General features: G+C 28.7%; 1 protein-coding gene across 1 annotated transcript in view; it reads right to left on the reverse strand.

Annotated features, from left to right (window-relative positions):
* Positions 1 to 2,718: 2,718 nt before the first annotated feature.
* Positions 2,719 to 16,825, reverse strand: part of LOC118074740 (uncharacterized) — a 44,786-nt gene continuing 30,679 nt past the window's right edge. The window contains exons 2-15 of the mRNA XM_035096189.1: positions 14,117 to 14,200; positions 12,978 to 13,107; positions 12,017 to 12,116; positions 11,776 to 11,915; positions 9,689 to 10,882; positions 7,831 to 8,056; positions 6,715 to 6,822; positions 6,554 to 6,648; positions 6,396 to 6,462; positions 5,997 to 6,328; positions 5,187 to 5,319; positions 4,562 to 4,816; positions 4,357 to 4,476; positions 2,719 to 3,316 (exon numbers count right to left, since the gene is read on the reverse strand). Of these exons, the coding sequence (XP_034952080.1) occupies positions 3,134 to 3,316; positions 4,357 to 4,476; positions 4,562 to 4,816; positions 5,187 to 5,319; positions 5,997 to 6,328; positions 6,396 to 6,462; positions 6,554 to 6,648; positions 6,715 to 6,822; positions 7,831 to 8,056; positions 9,689 to 10,882; positions 11,776 to 11,915; positions 12,017 to 12,116; positions 12,978 to 13,057 (3,033 nt within the window). The 5' untranslated portion in view covers positions 13,058 to 13,107; positions 14,117 to 14,200 and the 3' untranslated portion in view covers positions 2,719 to 3,133. The remainder of the gene's footprint in view (positions 3,317 to 4,356; positions 4,477 to 4,561; positions 4,817 to 5,186; positions 5,320 to 5,996; positions 6,329 to 6,395; positions 6,463 to 6,553; positions 6,649 to 6,714; positions 6,823 to 7,830; positions 8,057 to 9,688; positions 10,883 to 11,775; positions 11,916 to 12,016; positions 12,117 to 12,977; positions 13,108 to 14,116; positions 14,201 to 16,825) is intronic.

A 16,825-nucleotide genomic window follows, 5' to 3' on the forward strand; every position in this document is an offset into this window, starting at 1 on the left:
GGAATTCGAATAGAAAGTGCCAGTCTTTAATTTAAATATATTTTTTTCAGAATATCATCGATAAAACGAATCCGTGTAAATAGAACCGTAACGATGATCAACAATCAGGGTATATATAGTTTCAATTATTACATGACCCTTGCGTTCACTTTGACGTGCATTAATATAATCAATAACATAATTATTACATTTCTATGTATAATGTTATCATTCATGGTCTTATCATCATCATCATCATTATTACCATCATTAGAACTCTCATTTCACAAATCTTACAATTCTTATAATTAGGATACACTTGATGGTTAACGATTACATTGATAATGCATTGTAGAAATAAAATGGATGCTGATGTTGGCTACTTTTATCCTCCAATTTTATATCATTCCAACACAATTTATTTATACGTTTTTTTAATATTTTTGTGCAATATTTTATTATCAATTTCTTTTCATTATCATTATATTTAAATGAATGTCATGAAACATTTTGAAAAGTTCAAAGTAGAAAGAGGTTTTTTTTTTATATCATCATAGAATACAAAGATTAATGCATTTAATATACAGGGTGGTGTGAATGTGCCCATATCATATCACAGAGAGGCGTAACAAAAATATAAAACAATTTAAATGTTACAGTATCTCATCTTTTATAAATCATGCATTCATACGGCAAACTATGCATTGTAACTCATTTTACAATCAAACTTAGAATTTAAATATTGAATTATTGGACATATGGTTTTATATTTTATTAAGCATGTTACAAAAAATCATGCTCTTCTTTTTATCATTATCATTTATCATAGCTATCATATAGAATATTAATTCTTCATAACATACATATCAACATGAGTTTAATTATTCAACCGTTACATTAAATACCACCATAAAAAATGTTTTTCTATTAAAATAAAAAAATACATAATTGTAAAACGAGTTACTCAGCTTAATTATTGTCATCATTCTTCACTTGTTTTTGTTTTTTTTTTTGTTTTTAGAAATTCTTTTATATTTTTTTAAAATTATCTATCATCTGTTATCTCCAGTCCACTATATTTCAACCAGTAAAATTGAAGCTTATAACTGTTGAAGATTGACGGCTTCATTATTTATTGAATAAGCATATCAATTTAATTACTTTTTTTTTCATTAAAAACAATGACTTTTCATTATGATTTTAGATCAATTTAATTAGATGAAATTAAATTTTATATGATAATGAGGAATACACTTTTTGTTCTAGTGTATTCAGAATTATTGATTGTGCTGATATACAACAGTGCTTGTTATAACATCACTTTATGTATTTCATAGACATACAATTTATGAAATGCCATATTTCTTTTTTTTTTTATATTCTTTTTTAATTTATCAATTAGTTTGATATAATAATAATATCATTTGCTTCAAGTAATTATTATTATTAGATTGTTAAATAGACAGTTAACAGTATGTTGGATGCAATGATCATTTAAAGTAGCTGAAATTTATTTAAGATTATTTAACAATATTTTTTTAGTCCCATAATGATTATAAATAGAAAATTAAACTAATGTTTTTTATGATGATACAAGTTTATGGATACTAGATAGCCTTGAATTGGTAATTGTAAGATTTAAATGTAAAATTTTATCGAATTTATATTCATGCACTCAGTATATACTTTAGCAATAAGTATTTCAACGACATAGAAGAAGTATAAAAGTTATATAAGTTTAGATTAGGCTATGAAATTCGCAAGGCTGTTGTCAATTAATTCTCAAGTTTCATTCTTAATATTTATATACAAGAAAATCTACGAAATTTTATAAAAAAAAATAATATCCAATTCAACTACATTGTTTATCAAATAACAATATTCACCATTTATCATTATACTTATTTTTTAAAAATAAAAAAGATAAATAATTAAAATAATCTTTTATAACATACTCTTTAAGCTCGAATACATTTATCTCATTGCATACATAATTTTTTCATTTAGGTAGTTATCAGAAATAATAATGTCAATGTTATTTTTCAAGAATAAATTTTGGAAGTAACTTTCTCTAGCTCTGTGCACTGAATCAAAAACACTTGTGCATATTTAATGAACTGCTAATAAACTCTGTATAAACGTTAACATCCCTTTGAAAACATTAACATTCATTATTTGGTAATGAATCAAATACCAAATGGTAAATTCTCATCATTATTTGATTTTTGCTTACACTCCATTGTTTGGCATCTAACAATTGTATTTTTCATGTTTTATCATCAACGATTATGGCTTTACATTAGCAGTAATATTTATCAGAAGTGCAAATTTTAATTATTTGTTGACTTAAACAAACAAAATTGAACATTAGAAATTATTAAAAGAAATTGATAATTTTTTATGGTTTATAAATTTGCATTAAAAGATTTTTATCATTTTTAAAACTTAAAAATGTATGCTTTTTCATTCAGTTTAAAATTATATCCAGTATAAATAATGATTATTCATGTCTTTCGAGACCAAAAAGTCTACATTAAATTATCAATTTCTACAGCATTAATGAATAAAAAACAAAATATATCTATCTATTCAAGTACAATATGCGCAAAAACTTATAACAATTGCGCAATACATAGTCTTATAATATTAAATTAATTACATTCATTAATTCAATGTAGACTTCATTGAAATATAAATATATTTACAATAATACCATTATGATGAATACAATAGGCTTATAATTTTAATCATAATAATTATTAAATTATTTAATTAATAATTAACTGTGATTAAATTGTTGAACTTTGTAAATTTACTGTGGGGTTGATTTTTCAGTCTGTTGATAACCGCGAATATATTTGAATATCGCATATTGTAAGTTGCTTTTTGATTCGACAATGAATCAAATAATAGAATATCCAGCAACATTTAATTATTTAATATCTTCTCACTTTAATTAAACTTATTTAATAAATTTATTACTCCGATTAATTACAAACATTATTGATGTCATTATTAGAATTGATCAATGAAGAACTGGAACAGATATAATATCAATACGTTTAGATTCTTATTTATTAATTCATAACTTCACTTGTTTAAAATATTAAATAACTGCTTGGAGGTCAAATTGATGAGACATTTTAATTATTTATTATTTCCTTAACGGATGCCACATAGCAACAGGTCGACGGGGAGCAGATAACATCTGTCTCCAGTGTGTTGAAGATTTGCCTGTCGCATTGGATCCTGTTATTACATGACCTACGGAATAGGCTTTTGAGTTAGCTCCAGAATCCGAATTCCACTCGGCTACAGTCAGTCTCAATTGAATTGTCTGCAATAAACAAAATATTTTTTATTAGTTAACTAATTAATATTGATGTTGTATCATAAAGATTCTATTCAGTGAAAACTATTATAATTATTCATTGATGTTGGAATAATTGTAATGGTATTAAAGCTGCTCTAGAGTTAGGTGAAATGAAGCTACATGAAAAAACTGCTCCTAAACTTGACAAAACATCAATTAGTCTCATCTTCAACATCCCATTTTCTTCGGCAGAAGTTAATCTTTGCAGATAATCATTGATAGTCTATTATTATTGTGCTTTTGGGAGCACAATGTATTCTTCAGGAGAACCTTTCGCAGGTACACCTGACCCATCACAAAGAGATTTGTAAACGATCCCTCGTTACTCTGCAAAAGTCAGAGTTTCTCTTGTCCTGTTATAAAGTACGATTGGATTGAACAGGTAACCTAATCCCATTAAAACGAAACTTGACTTCTTAATTTGCAAATAAGTTGAAGACTTTAGTAGTCCAGGTATAGACGTTGGACTCTTTACTACCTGCATTACCCATCCCACTATAAATCATCATGAAGTGATATGTCCTGTTAAAGATCCAGGGTTTAAAGACTGCAATTGACTTTCAGGTACACCTGTATCGATATATAAGTGATGGACTATGACAAGAATGACTTTTGTCAATTACCAGCCGTTAACTTTGCCATCGATCCTACCCAAGTAACGGTCAATGTCCGAGAAAATCACTTGTTGATATTTTACAACTCTATTGTAAGCTACATCAACTCATTGTGATTTCCAGTGTATACCTAGCGTTGCAATGTCAACATGCTAGCTCAATCAACATTAAGTTGACTATGCTAAGTGCTATGAACCTAAGATATTTCTTTGGTAGTAAGCTATAGTAAAATTAAAAGAAACTTTTTTATTTATGATTATAATAATAATATCGAAGTTCAACACTAGTATGAGCAGTTAAATTGTTCTTCTGTTGATCTTTTCTTCATCAAACTTTCACGACAAATTTCTTGCTTTACATCATCAATAAATCATAGAAAATTCATAATACCTGCAAAGTATGAACAGGAACATTGAAAATCATGGCTTCATTGAAGGTAGGACTTTTTTCTCCTCGTTTGACAGAAGTCTTTTTCTTGTGCATTTTCTTCCCTTGTTGAAGCAGGTACACCTTCATTAAAAATGATACATTGTTGTCAATAAAATGATTTCTTATTATAGAAAACAATTATTTATAAAACTTTATCATTATTTACTTTAACGAAAAATTCTCCAGGTGCTTCATTGGCTCCTCGGAGATTTCTGGCTTTGACTACCACTAAAGTTAGTCTTTCAGCAGTTGGTGAGTAACTTAGAGAGAACATTATTTCTCCTAGATGTGGCACTGATAGTGTAGGAGAAATAAGAGGTAGCCACGTCGTTGCTGGAGTTCTTGCCACAGGACCCAGCTTCAGAGTTGCTTCTCCTAGAAGATATGCCTCACCACCCATGTTGAGATCAACCGAAAAAATCTGGATAATTTTTATATACAAAGTTAAAGAAGTATTAAAATTTAATAAGTTATGCCAAGGGTGGATAACCTTTGACTTTTAAGCAACATCTTAGTACTTATAAACATTTTCTTTATTATTCTGATGAATAAAATAAGCAAATGTTTTAGACAAGACTATTTTATACTAAACATTTCTGTTTACTATTGAATAATAATTATATCATTGTTTTTCTTCTGATACTTTCTTATTTGAAATCAAGAACAACTTGATTTTATAAACGAACTCTAAGAGATGTTTTCTAAATGAAACATTGATGAAGAAGCTATCTTCAATGCTTATTTATAAATTTCTATTAAACTGGCATGCTTGAAAGATCAGTAGCTTTTACCTCAACCAATAATGTTCTCCCTACTGGACCTCCATCAAGAGGAAATGAAAATTTTTCTTGATAACTTGGTGCAGGCGATCCCCTGTAGAGTCTCGTTTGTACATGAGTTTGACGGTCTGGTAGGAGACACACTCTGTAAAAAGAATATATTTTTAGTCAAACGAAATATGAACGAATATTCAACCTATGTTTTAAACAAATATTAATTTACAATTCTTTTTAATTCAATAGAAATTCATATCTCTAAACAATTTATAATTTAGGTTATTAAAAAAAAGAATAATAAACCCCCACATACTATAAATAATAGCCTGATGCATGTTTGTATGGAGAAAAAAAAAATACAAAATAGAGAATTTCAAGTTGATGGAATATCTGATTAAAATTTTTATCTTAGGTAAATATTTGATTTAATTTGATAATATTTTATAGCTGTGCTGCTGTAAATAATAATATTAGGTAATAAAGCTTCCTATAAATTGAAAAGCTTCGTATTTTTAAATTTATGTTGGTTAGTAATTTATTACTATTAAAATTTCAATAAATGACAGCTTTTTACGAGATTCAAAGAACCTGGTAGAAAGTTATTTATAGGATTTTTATTCATAATTATTTGATAGAACAAAGTATTTGTTTTCATTTTTAATTAAATGTGGAATATGATTTTAAAACTAATTTATTCACCACAAAATATTTTCAAGATTATTCTATAAAGTTTATTATCAAATAAAACCAATAAAAAAGGAATGATTAAAAATGCAAAGCAAAAACTAATGATGAATATGAAAGATTTTAGAAGAATCAACAGACCTAGCAAGTGTATCTTGAGCAGGTCTTCCATCCCGTGCAATAAGGTCTCTTGCCTCTAGCACACTAACAGCTAGATCTCCTTTAATATCAGTTCCACGTCCAGCCCATCGTTCATACTCGAGGCCAACGCAAACATGCCCGACAGTGATTTCCTCTAGATCATCCAGGACCACACTAGTATCTGAACAAACGCTTTCACAACTAACAGCTCGTTTTAAGTTAGTCTCATCGGGTGGTGGTTCTGGTTCAGGGCCCTGTGAATTTTGTCGACTTCCTGGAGTTATTTCCTCCATGTCGAAGTTTGAATATCCATAGGATTCATCGAGGACTTGCTAAAGGGTTTTAATGATGAATGGTGAGTTAATGAATGAAATTTCATTGGTAAAATCAATAACTTACTTGTGAAAGTCGTCTTTTTAATTGAACTTCTTCAAGCGCATTATAAAGATCTTGACTACTGCGTCTTCTGTGGGAAAGCATTATTTGAAATCCCAGATTTTAATTACATCACCAACTTGTAATCAATTCAAGTTTGATAATTGAATGAATCAACATACCTTACATTATTAATGCTTTCCATTTCAACGTATTCATGAAGTCCATTGAGTCTTTCCATACTTTTTCTTCTTTGCTCTATACTATTGAATATATCCTAAAAAAGGCAAAAGATAAAGTTGTAAGATGTTTTCAAAATTCACTACACACTACTCGATAATACCTCTGAGGTTCTCGTAAAACTCGGATCAGACATGTAGGGATAGGGTTCCTGACTAAGATCTTTCAAAAGTAGTGGTGACGATGGGGGATCTTGGAGACTGTTGTACACCTATAACCAAAAATAAACAAATAAAAGAGTAAAAAAGAGAACACTACGTTCAGGAAAAAGCTTTTGTCATGTCAAGCAAACATTGCGATTACAAATCAAAAGAAAAAGCGAGGAAAAATTACTTTTTTTTTGTCAATGAAGAGAATGTGATGGTTTATTTATTTTACGTACACATGTTGGTATTTTATCAAAAGTATGTGAGTTTAATACAGCTAGGTATTAATTAATTGGGAAAGATAACTGATGTTTTGGAGTGCATTCAAGAAATAAATTCTGATAACTACGAGGTAAAAATTCAAACTGAATAACTATTTGAATTATTTATAGAAAAATTGGATTAACCAGTTCTAAAAAAGTTCTATTTTTTAAAAAATAAATATAAAAGTAGATATATTCACATTGATGAAATAATTTTTTATTTTTTAATAAAAAAATTTATCTAACTTTTCATTGGAAAATTAAATAAATACTTATGATATTAGAAATAAAGTATAAACAGAAGTTTATACTTTAATTAGAATCATTAAAACCTTCAAAGCAATTACAAATAGCACATCATCTTGATAATTTTATTAATTGGTAACTTTAACCTTAAACAAATTAATTCTACTTTAATTAGAATATTTATTATTCCAATGGTTGTTCATTGTTCATAATTTTCTAAAGTTGTAAGTCTCAAATATTTTCTTAAATAATTACAAAAAAAAGAATTGAATTCTATCTGTGAATAAAAAAAAATAATAATCATTGTAGAAGTGGAAAAATTTTCTATTCATTTGAAAAAAATTGTAAAAACCTAATAATATGAGAGAAGAATATGAATAGGAAGGAAAAATCTAGAATTTTAGACACGTGTAATTAAAATGAATAACTGAGTATGATATGAGTGGGTTGTTTACACGTGCGAATAATTGAAAAATTTCAATTGAAAAAAAAAGCTCTGTTTATATGAGAAATTTAGTTGAAGTAGTGTAGGTAAACGTGTGATCAGCCAATCGAGGATTTTACCTCCTGTGCGGTCTGGTGAGCCTTCAAATTAAGCTCGGGACTGTAAAGGTCGGATGCTCGCCTCGAGCCATCAATACCAATCGCTTCAGGCTCAACATCGATGTAGAGATTTGAAGCTTCATCTTGTATACTATTTGCTGGGCTATCCTTTTCAAGCTGTAAAGATGATCTTCTAATCGTCGGGAAGGTAAGCATTGGAACTTGCTGAGCTGATGAAAGCACTGAACTGTCGATTCAATAAAATCTTAAGGTCTTGAAAATTTTTCTGGTCAATTACATAGGCTTACATCGTGATTATCATATTAAATATTAAAATCAAAATTTGCTGATGATGGTTTAGCATCTTCTTCAAGTATATTCTGCATTTTATTTATGCTAAAGTTGATGAAAAATTTATTTTTTAATGCTATTTTATTTTTCTCTAGATTGTTGAAGGATTTGATACAGTCATATGCTCTTTAAAGCAGTTGGTACCTAGGTGTCCTAGGTAAGCTTAAATTTTTAACTGAAAGTTTTAGCAGATGTTGATCATTTTATTTTAATATTGCACTATTTGTTTCAAAATTGATCAGGAAACTATTTTTTAGATATGGATGATTAAATTAATCCACATACCTAAGTGTTTATAGTATAGATGATTTTTAACTGACATTGTAATATTATTTCAAATCAATTGAATTCCTCCAAGATTGGTTCAGTGATATTTTAAATGTATTGTTTATTATCCAAACTTTTACCAATCCAACAGTCCTGATGTTAATAAATTTTCGAACACAATGTTTTAATTACAATCATTATCAAGTGTGTACTACAATTGGGTGGGTTATCCTTAGAAAAAAAGCTTGGAAAATAAACAATAAATTTAAAATAGTTACAAATTTTACCCATGTTAAAGATGATTAGTCATAATAGTTTTATTATGAAAGGAGAAATGAATAAAACATGCAGATTCATTCTGTTGCTAGCTGTAGTTGTCAACTCTCCTGACTGGAGACTTCAGTTAGGATTTCATCAGGTCCTAATTAAGCTAGCAAATTTGTCATTAGGATCTTATTCGTCTTTAGATTTATCTAATTGGAGTTTTTAATCGTGTCCCTTGGAAGTCAAATTCATTTGATCTATTTGACAGTTGGATAACACCAACAACTATCTACTTAGAACAATCTAGATCTCTTTAGATTCTAATCTAATTTATGCACTCAATGAATCCTTAATTACTGTTTAAAAAATTGGAATCATAAATTTGAAAAATTTTATAGGCTTTTAAAGAACACTCAAGACTAGCAAATATTTCCATTTATCGAACAATAGAGATAGCTTTTTTTATTGTATATAAAAATTTCTTTGGCTTTTGTGGGGTTAAGAAAAATAGAGAAAAATAAATTCCCTTTGTCAGTTCATAACGATTTTTATCGTAGTGATAACCATTTATTTTCCTTATGACACTATTCCGGAATTTTATACATGAATTTTTATTTTTCGTTTATGGTTTATTTTTATGCTTTTATCATAAATTTCCTCCTAAGATAACCTATCAAAGATTGACATACAAATTTTGAATTTTTTAACAACTCCCTTTTTAACCTCCAGGCTTTATGCTATAAGTAAGCTAGACAATTTTTTTTTCATTCTGCAGTGATTGTTGATACTCAAGATGTAAACAAGCTCTCAAATACTTTGACTAGTAGAATAATAATCATTTACAGTATAATTTAAAACGAAAAGTAAATAATAAACAGCAAAAGAAAATCTTGAACTAAAATATTTAAAAGTTAAAAATATGTAAGCCTATGTAACAATTTGATGTTAAAGTACCTCACAATTTTAATTAAATAATGAAAATAAATATTTAGCTTACTTGTAGAATTCAGATGCATCAATATAACTTTGCGAAGTAACTGATCTGAGAGCACTGAATATTCTCTCGCCAGTTGTAAGTCCATTTTTCCTGTTCATATCAACTGAATTGGAGGGATCAGGTGGAGCTGGTGGAGGAACTGGACTCGGTGCTAATTCATTGTCATTAGGAGTGAGAGTTCCGTCATCCTCTATTTGATCTTCATGTGCTTGATCACTCATTGAATCATAAATAGGTACATCAGGTAGACTTTGAATATATTGAGAAACCCTTTGTAATCCTTGAATCTTGGAATTAGCATGAATTTCATAACTGAGATCTTCTGGAAAAACAGCAGTGTTTCTGAATGGAGTCATTTCTATGCTTTGCGTTCCATCGTCCTTTGTTCCAAGATCATTATTATAAATCTGTGAGTTCTGTAGCAATTTAGTCACAGCTTGAGGCCCATAAATAGACTCCATTATGTTCTGACTGTTTGAATTATTTGAATTAATAAAATTAAAACTACTATAAGATCCTCTCGAGTCATTTCTCACGTGTCTCATTTGATGTTGATTCTTTGAAGCTGGTTTATTGTATTCAGGGTAACTTGATACTGATCGAATATCATCAGAATTTCTCATAACACTTCTTTCATTCATTTGAGCTTGTGAAATACCATATTTAAGCTTTGACGAGTCATCTATAAGATCATAAGATCTATAGGGAATCTCTCGATTAATTCTACTGAGATAAGCATCCTTCATTTTCTCTTCAAAGCTCTCAAGGCTCTCATACCTTGGTTCGAATCCTGATACCTTGACCTCTGATGGATTATTAGTAGCAAAAGCTGATGTTTGAATACTCTCAGGAATAGATTTACTAGTATATGGATCAAAGTGTAATGCAGATTGTCCATTGCAAGCTTTTACATACTGACTATGACTGTATGACTGTGGAAGTTCATTTTGAAATACAAATACAGGTTGTGCTCCTCCTCGATGAGGTACTGATGGACGTGGAACTGGAGGTGGTGTCAGAGGACCTGGTCCTGTTTCTTGACGTAGATATTCCGCTCCGTAAGGTGTTTGAAGAGGTGAAGGTCTTGGACGAGCAGTTGGTCTAGGTTGAGGTGCTGGTCTAAGTGGCTGAGGTGGAATTGTATTTCCACTTACTCCTAATGGTGGATGAAGATCTCTGTCTACTGATTCAAATCTGTTAAAAAAATATCCTTTCACTTTACTTCTGTTATTCTTTCATCATTATATCAATATTGGCAAGCTAGAGTATTTAAAATGTAAATGTAGAAGTTAAAACTCAATATGATTTTAACTATTTTTATCTTTTCTTACTTTTTTCAATATAAATCGTGGAAAAGAAAGAAATATGATGGATCGATTGATGAGAGAATTAATGAATTACTTATTCAAGAATTATGATACATCATGTGATTTAATTTCTTATAATCTATTTTAAAATTCTTATTCATTGAATTGTATAGAACTAATTGATTCATGTCAACAATTAGCTACTAATCATTGATTGATTTTTGCTCATGCATCGGTCAGTTGACCGTATAATTAACTATTCAGATGATGCTCAATATCGATTAGCTTCAAAATAGCATATTAATTTTTATTTTCACCATTCAGGTTGTTGATCATCATAATAATAAGCTCCCAAACTAGCTTTACCTAATACTTAGCATAAAACATTCATTCTATGCTTTTTCTCTATCAATAAAATTACATATCATTTGAAATATTTTTTATCAAAGTCTGATAATATTCAATTGAACATTTAAAAGAAAATGTCATAAAAATATTTAGCCTTAGGGCAATGGTATTTATCATAATTTATTATCACAAATAATTGGAAGGATATATTTTTTACTTAATAATAATAATAATAATAAATAAATAAAGTGAAATAAAATAAAAAATATTTCAAATCAATTTTTGCAAAAAAAAAAAAAAAAACTGGTTACTTTAGTGAAGTGAAGTCATTAGTAATATGGATTAAAATAACTTGACTGTACAAAAAGTAAAACTTCATCATTAAGTACAGTATATAATCGAGTGAATCTAGAAATTTTCTCGTGTATTTACCGCGTAAATGCTCCTTGAGCATCCAAGCGTAGATCGCTGTCACTGTGTAGAAGATGCTGAGAGTTATTACTAGAATGTCTATATAGTCCTGGAATTGTCTGACAATGAGCTGTCGGATGTTGAGCCTTCACAAGACCCACCTAAAAGCGTTAAGATATGACATTTTAACCATGTTTTATCTTTAGAAGGAGAAGATGAAGAAAAAAAAGTCGAAGAAAAATATGGTTTACTATAAAAATACCTTTTCCTCCCTTGGTGCCCACAACCAAGACAATCTCTGTCTCCATTCTTCACATATACTCCATATATTTCTAGCTCCCCATTTCACGTTAATGCAGTATCTGAAGAATTTGTTTTATTTTAAATTCATATTATTTGTCATGATAAATAGTTTAGGATTTAAATAATGCTCAACAAATAAATTATAAATATAAATCAGAATGAATTTATTATCATCCAGGATGATGTTGAATGATGTGTTGGTCTTTTTAGAAAAATATTTCAATCAATTAACAGATTATTGAACCAAACGAAAAAAAATTATTTCAACTACTTTTCATATTGAGAATAAAATTTACTACTTATTGACGTAATCAATTTATTTAAAATATTTTTCAGCTAACAATGTCAGCATGTTGATTAAACCAAAGTTAAATAAAGTAGAGTATTGACAATTGGGATGAAGATTACTGAGATTTATTGATGAAACTAAACTTGAATCAACTCAATGTGCTAGGCATTAAGATTTGAATAACATCTAAAGCTTAGTTTTAAAAAGTCTCTCTAAAGAAATTCTATTAAAAAATAGATCTAACAATTACTATGAAAATGAAATATAATTCCTTGAATGAGTAGCTTGATAATTATTCAATAGAAAAATATTCATTTAAATTCTTATTATGATTTTATATTACTCTAGAATGAAGCATTTCTTATTTGAAAGATTATTTTATGCAATTTCAAATTCAATTTTCTTCTTCTCTCAATAAAATTTATCATCGTTTTGATCGTTTTTCTTAATCCATTGTTGTAGAGCAGAAGAAATAAATCTCTTAAAAAACTATAAAGCTGAAAAATAAATTAAAGTGCAATTAAAACCTTTCCTGTTATTGTTGGATAACACGAAACTTGGCAAGTTTCAAGACACGTGATACAAGAAAAGAAAATGGGAAGGATAGAATGAGAGAAGTGGCAAAACTTGCCTCCGGTAAAGAGCTAAGGTAGCACCAGCAATGACAGCAATAGCCAAAACAACCGCCAGAGTGACCACCCAACCGCTCATCCTCTTGGTTTAATCTCAGATCCAATTGGGATTCCAATCACTTGTCAATGCTGAAACAGACAAAAATTTTCTAATTTATTTTCCTTCTAAATGTGATTTATCTCTTTAATCTTGATAGAGTAATCAATAAAAACTAGTCAATATTGTAGTAGAAAAAATTAGACATGGAGTATAAATCTGATCTATATGTTAAAATGAAGTTGATTATTCCCTCATGACACGTGTTTTTCATAAGATTTATTCATGAAATATATTTTTTGAAAGGTATTATTTACAAGAGATTTACAGGCTTGTCTTGCTAGTAAATTTGATGCATAGCCTTATGCTCCTGACACATGAGTGGCAACGAAAAAAGGTCGGGTAAGAGTACTTGGTCTCCAGCTTCTTCCTATTCATAAGTTCTTTCTCTAGACATATTTCCAATTTATTGGAGTACCTACTCCCAAACAAAAGCCAAGCTTTCTCCAACTTTCATACAAATAAATTACTATTTTTCCTGATTTAATAAGCAGTAAAATATTGAGTTTATTTGAATGAAAAATAAAAAGTCCTACACATTCATCTACATGTGGGTTTTCATCTGATGGTAGCCAATTTGATCATCACCATCTGACTTGATTCATTCTGTTTTTTTTTTGCTCTTCTAGATGGTTGATGAATTTTGTTCTTTCAGTTTGAAATGCTACAAAAATTATTGACATATATAAAATATTTTTTTCAATGGATTTTATACTTGAAATATATCGTTGAAAAATGTTGAGTTCATGTTCAGAACATGCTTTTACATTTCAAGTTGATATAAGTATTTAGAGTCGATATTTTGATGATAGCAACTGAATGACATTTCAAGGCCAGAAGGTAAAGTGTTATTCATTTCATTTTTGATTTTTCAGACAATCATAAATAGGTCAAGAGTTTCAATTTGCAATTTACCAAAATTCTAATCAAATGTAATTAAGATTATTAAAAGTTTCGAAAAGTAACACAAGGTTAATGACGAATAAATTATAAATACATTTAGTCTTGAAAAATATGAATAAGTGAATGCTAATTACTGACCTAGTTGGTGGTTTAGATGGCTTTTTTTATGATGTAATAATAACCATTTCCACTGATGGTCAGATGTGGTCACTGGTGGTCAATCTGAAAAGAGTTGTTATCAGCATGTTATTGATGAAAATTTAAATAAAACCAGGCTACTTTTTGTTGAGTATTTTTTTTTTCTTTTCAATTTAATACAATGCAAAAAAATTAAAAGTGCATATTTTCATTTATGAAAGGCTATTTGCAGCAGTCAAACTTTTCAAATTCCAAATAATTATTCGAACATAAATACTTGAATTGTTTTTTGTATAAATTAATTGTTGTATAACGTTTTTATAAATATTTCGTAAATAATTGTTTTATAATAAATGATTTAATTTTGATATCATCAAAAAGTTGGCTTTGTTATTGAGTAAAAAAAATAATACTCTGATAAATTTTATGTTAAATATTGCAGCTTTTATTGAATATGTTGTATTTATAGAATGCAAAATATATCTCTGCAATTTATCTATCAACAATTTTAACTTGTAAGCTTTATTCCATGATATAAATTAAAAAATTCCATTCATCAAAATAATTTTAACACATAAAACTCCAATCAGAGTAAATAAAAATACGAGAATTTTATTGATAAAAGAGAAAAATTGTATTGACAATTCATCATTGATGTGTACTTTTCATTAAAAAAATTTTTAATCTGTAATCATCATAATTGAATACCACAGTGAGGTAGAAAATATCAACAAATTAAAAAAAATTAAATGAAAGTTATAAATAAAAAGTTGAACTTTCATTATTCATTACATTCTGATCTGAATGTTAAATTATAAAATTTATTTAATCCATTCTATATATTATAGATTAATAATGAAATGAATTTTTCAAGTAAAAGAATTATTTTGAGCTTCAATTTGCTTAGTACAATTCTACATAGGTTGATTGTAAATTTTGATGGTGATTACTTTTGAGCTAGAACGATTTTAACTTAGTTCTTAGATTCTCTCAACAGTTAAACTTCAATAGAGCTTCCGGGAGTTGACCAAATAAGATAGCTTCAACATTCAACCCTATATTGTCTTCAGAATAATAAGATTATAGAAACAATTGTTTTAATTTGTCGTTACATGATAAAATAAGACCAGCAATTTTAGATTTCATGATTATGTTGTAATTTATTGAAGCTGAACAGGTAAATGTGTATTTATAGTTGACCAGGTCAACCTAATAAATTACAAGATACAAAAACGAACAGGTCGATACTTGGACCATGTTACTACATGCATCTGCAGTTAATGGTGCTTTGGTTGACCAGAATGCAGAAACAGAGTTTCTGTTAGCAATTGGTATGTCCACTTTAAGATGAGACAGTAAAAGTATTGGGAACTTTTGAACCAGAAGGGATATTAGATAAGTGAAGGATAAGGATTCCATCGACATCAAAATTAGCATCAGGAAGTTTATGGAGCAAACAGAGTAATTACAGGAAATAGTAGGAAATTATTAATTAAACATTTTATTGTGAAGAAGGTAAAACAGTGAGAATCCTGGTGATTTTAAAACAAAGGATGCTCATGTAGATATTTTACATTCATTTATCACTATTTTGTAGCTACTATACCATTTATTTAGGTACAATGTTGATTAATTGATGATTTTTAAGGTAATTAGTCTCAACTAAATTTCATTTCCTAGCTTTTGAATCAATTAATTAGTTCACAAAGTTGGTAAAACGACTTTGTTTTATATAAACCATGTGTCTTCATTAATAAATAACAATCAGCTTCCTGATGCATTATTAGCTTGGTCTATAATCTGATAATAATTGAGACATGGCAACGGGATCCTCTCAATTGAGTTTCTTTTTAGCAATGACCTAAAAAATAATGATCAACTAAATAATTACTGAAATACAATCTCTTTGTCCAAAGAATAATTTTTATTCTAGTGATATTTTTGAAGCTCTTTCAAGTTGATAGTCTAGATAATATTTGATATGAAAATTTGCAGTGTAGTGGACAATGATTCAGATTTATCCAACATTATTTTCATCATGCCTTTTTTTTTCTGGACTTGATAATGTTGAAAATATCCTAGAGCTATGCTGAAATTTATGAATACTTCTCTATTGAATATACAAACAACTACTGTAATCCAACATTAAATCCTAGCTTTATGCAACCCAGGTATGTTCACATTTATGATGGAAATTTGCCATATGAGTGACATGGTATTCACGCGTATCTATATAGCACGGATATTGCAGAATTCGTGGTTCGCATGAGTGAATGAAGTGGAGAAAAAAACGTAGCCTTTTTTCTGAAAGTCATATATATACAATGGTAGCAATTAGTAACGCGGAGAATTTTGGCTTGCGGCAACACTCAGTTGTCCTTTCTTCATTTTTTTTTCTTCTTCATCTATTCTTCTCTTCATACTCTCTCGGCATTTTGTTCATTTGCAAATAAGCAAAAAAATAATCAAGAACTTGATGATGAAGTGATTCAATAAATGTATCTGTTTTTTTGACGATATAACTAGAAAAGGTTGATGTGAAGTAGCAGAAGATGTCAATTGATTTGCGAGCATCAACCTTTTCTACTTGATTGATTTTTTGATTGGCACCCTCTGATCAACTATGACCATCCAATCGTGTACGCCTTTCCCCTGAAGATATTTCTTTCTATTTACTAGACTTGTTCGACAGTTTACCCAAAGGGTTAA

This window comes from Chelonus insularis, unplaced genomic scaffold (assembly GCF_013357705.1).
Source record: "Chelonus insularis isolate UGA/USDA-ARS -01 unplaced genomic scaffold, ASM1335770v1 contig_116_pilon, whole genome shotgun sequence".
NCBI classification, from domain to species: domain Eukaryota; kingdom Metazoa; phylum Arthropoda; class Insecta; order Hymenoptera; family Braconidae; genus Chelonus; species Chelonus insularis.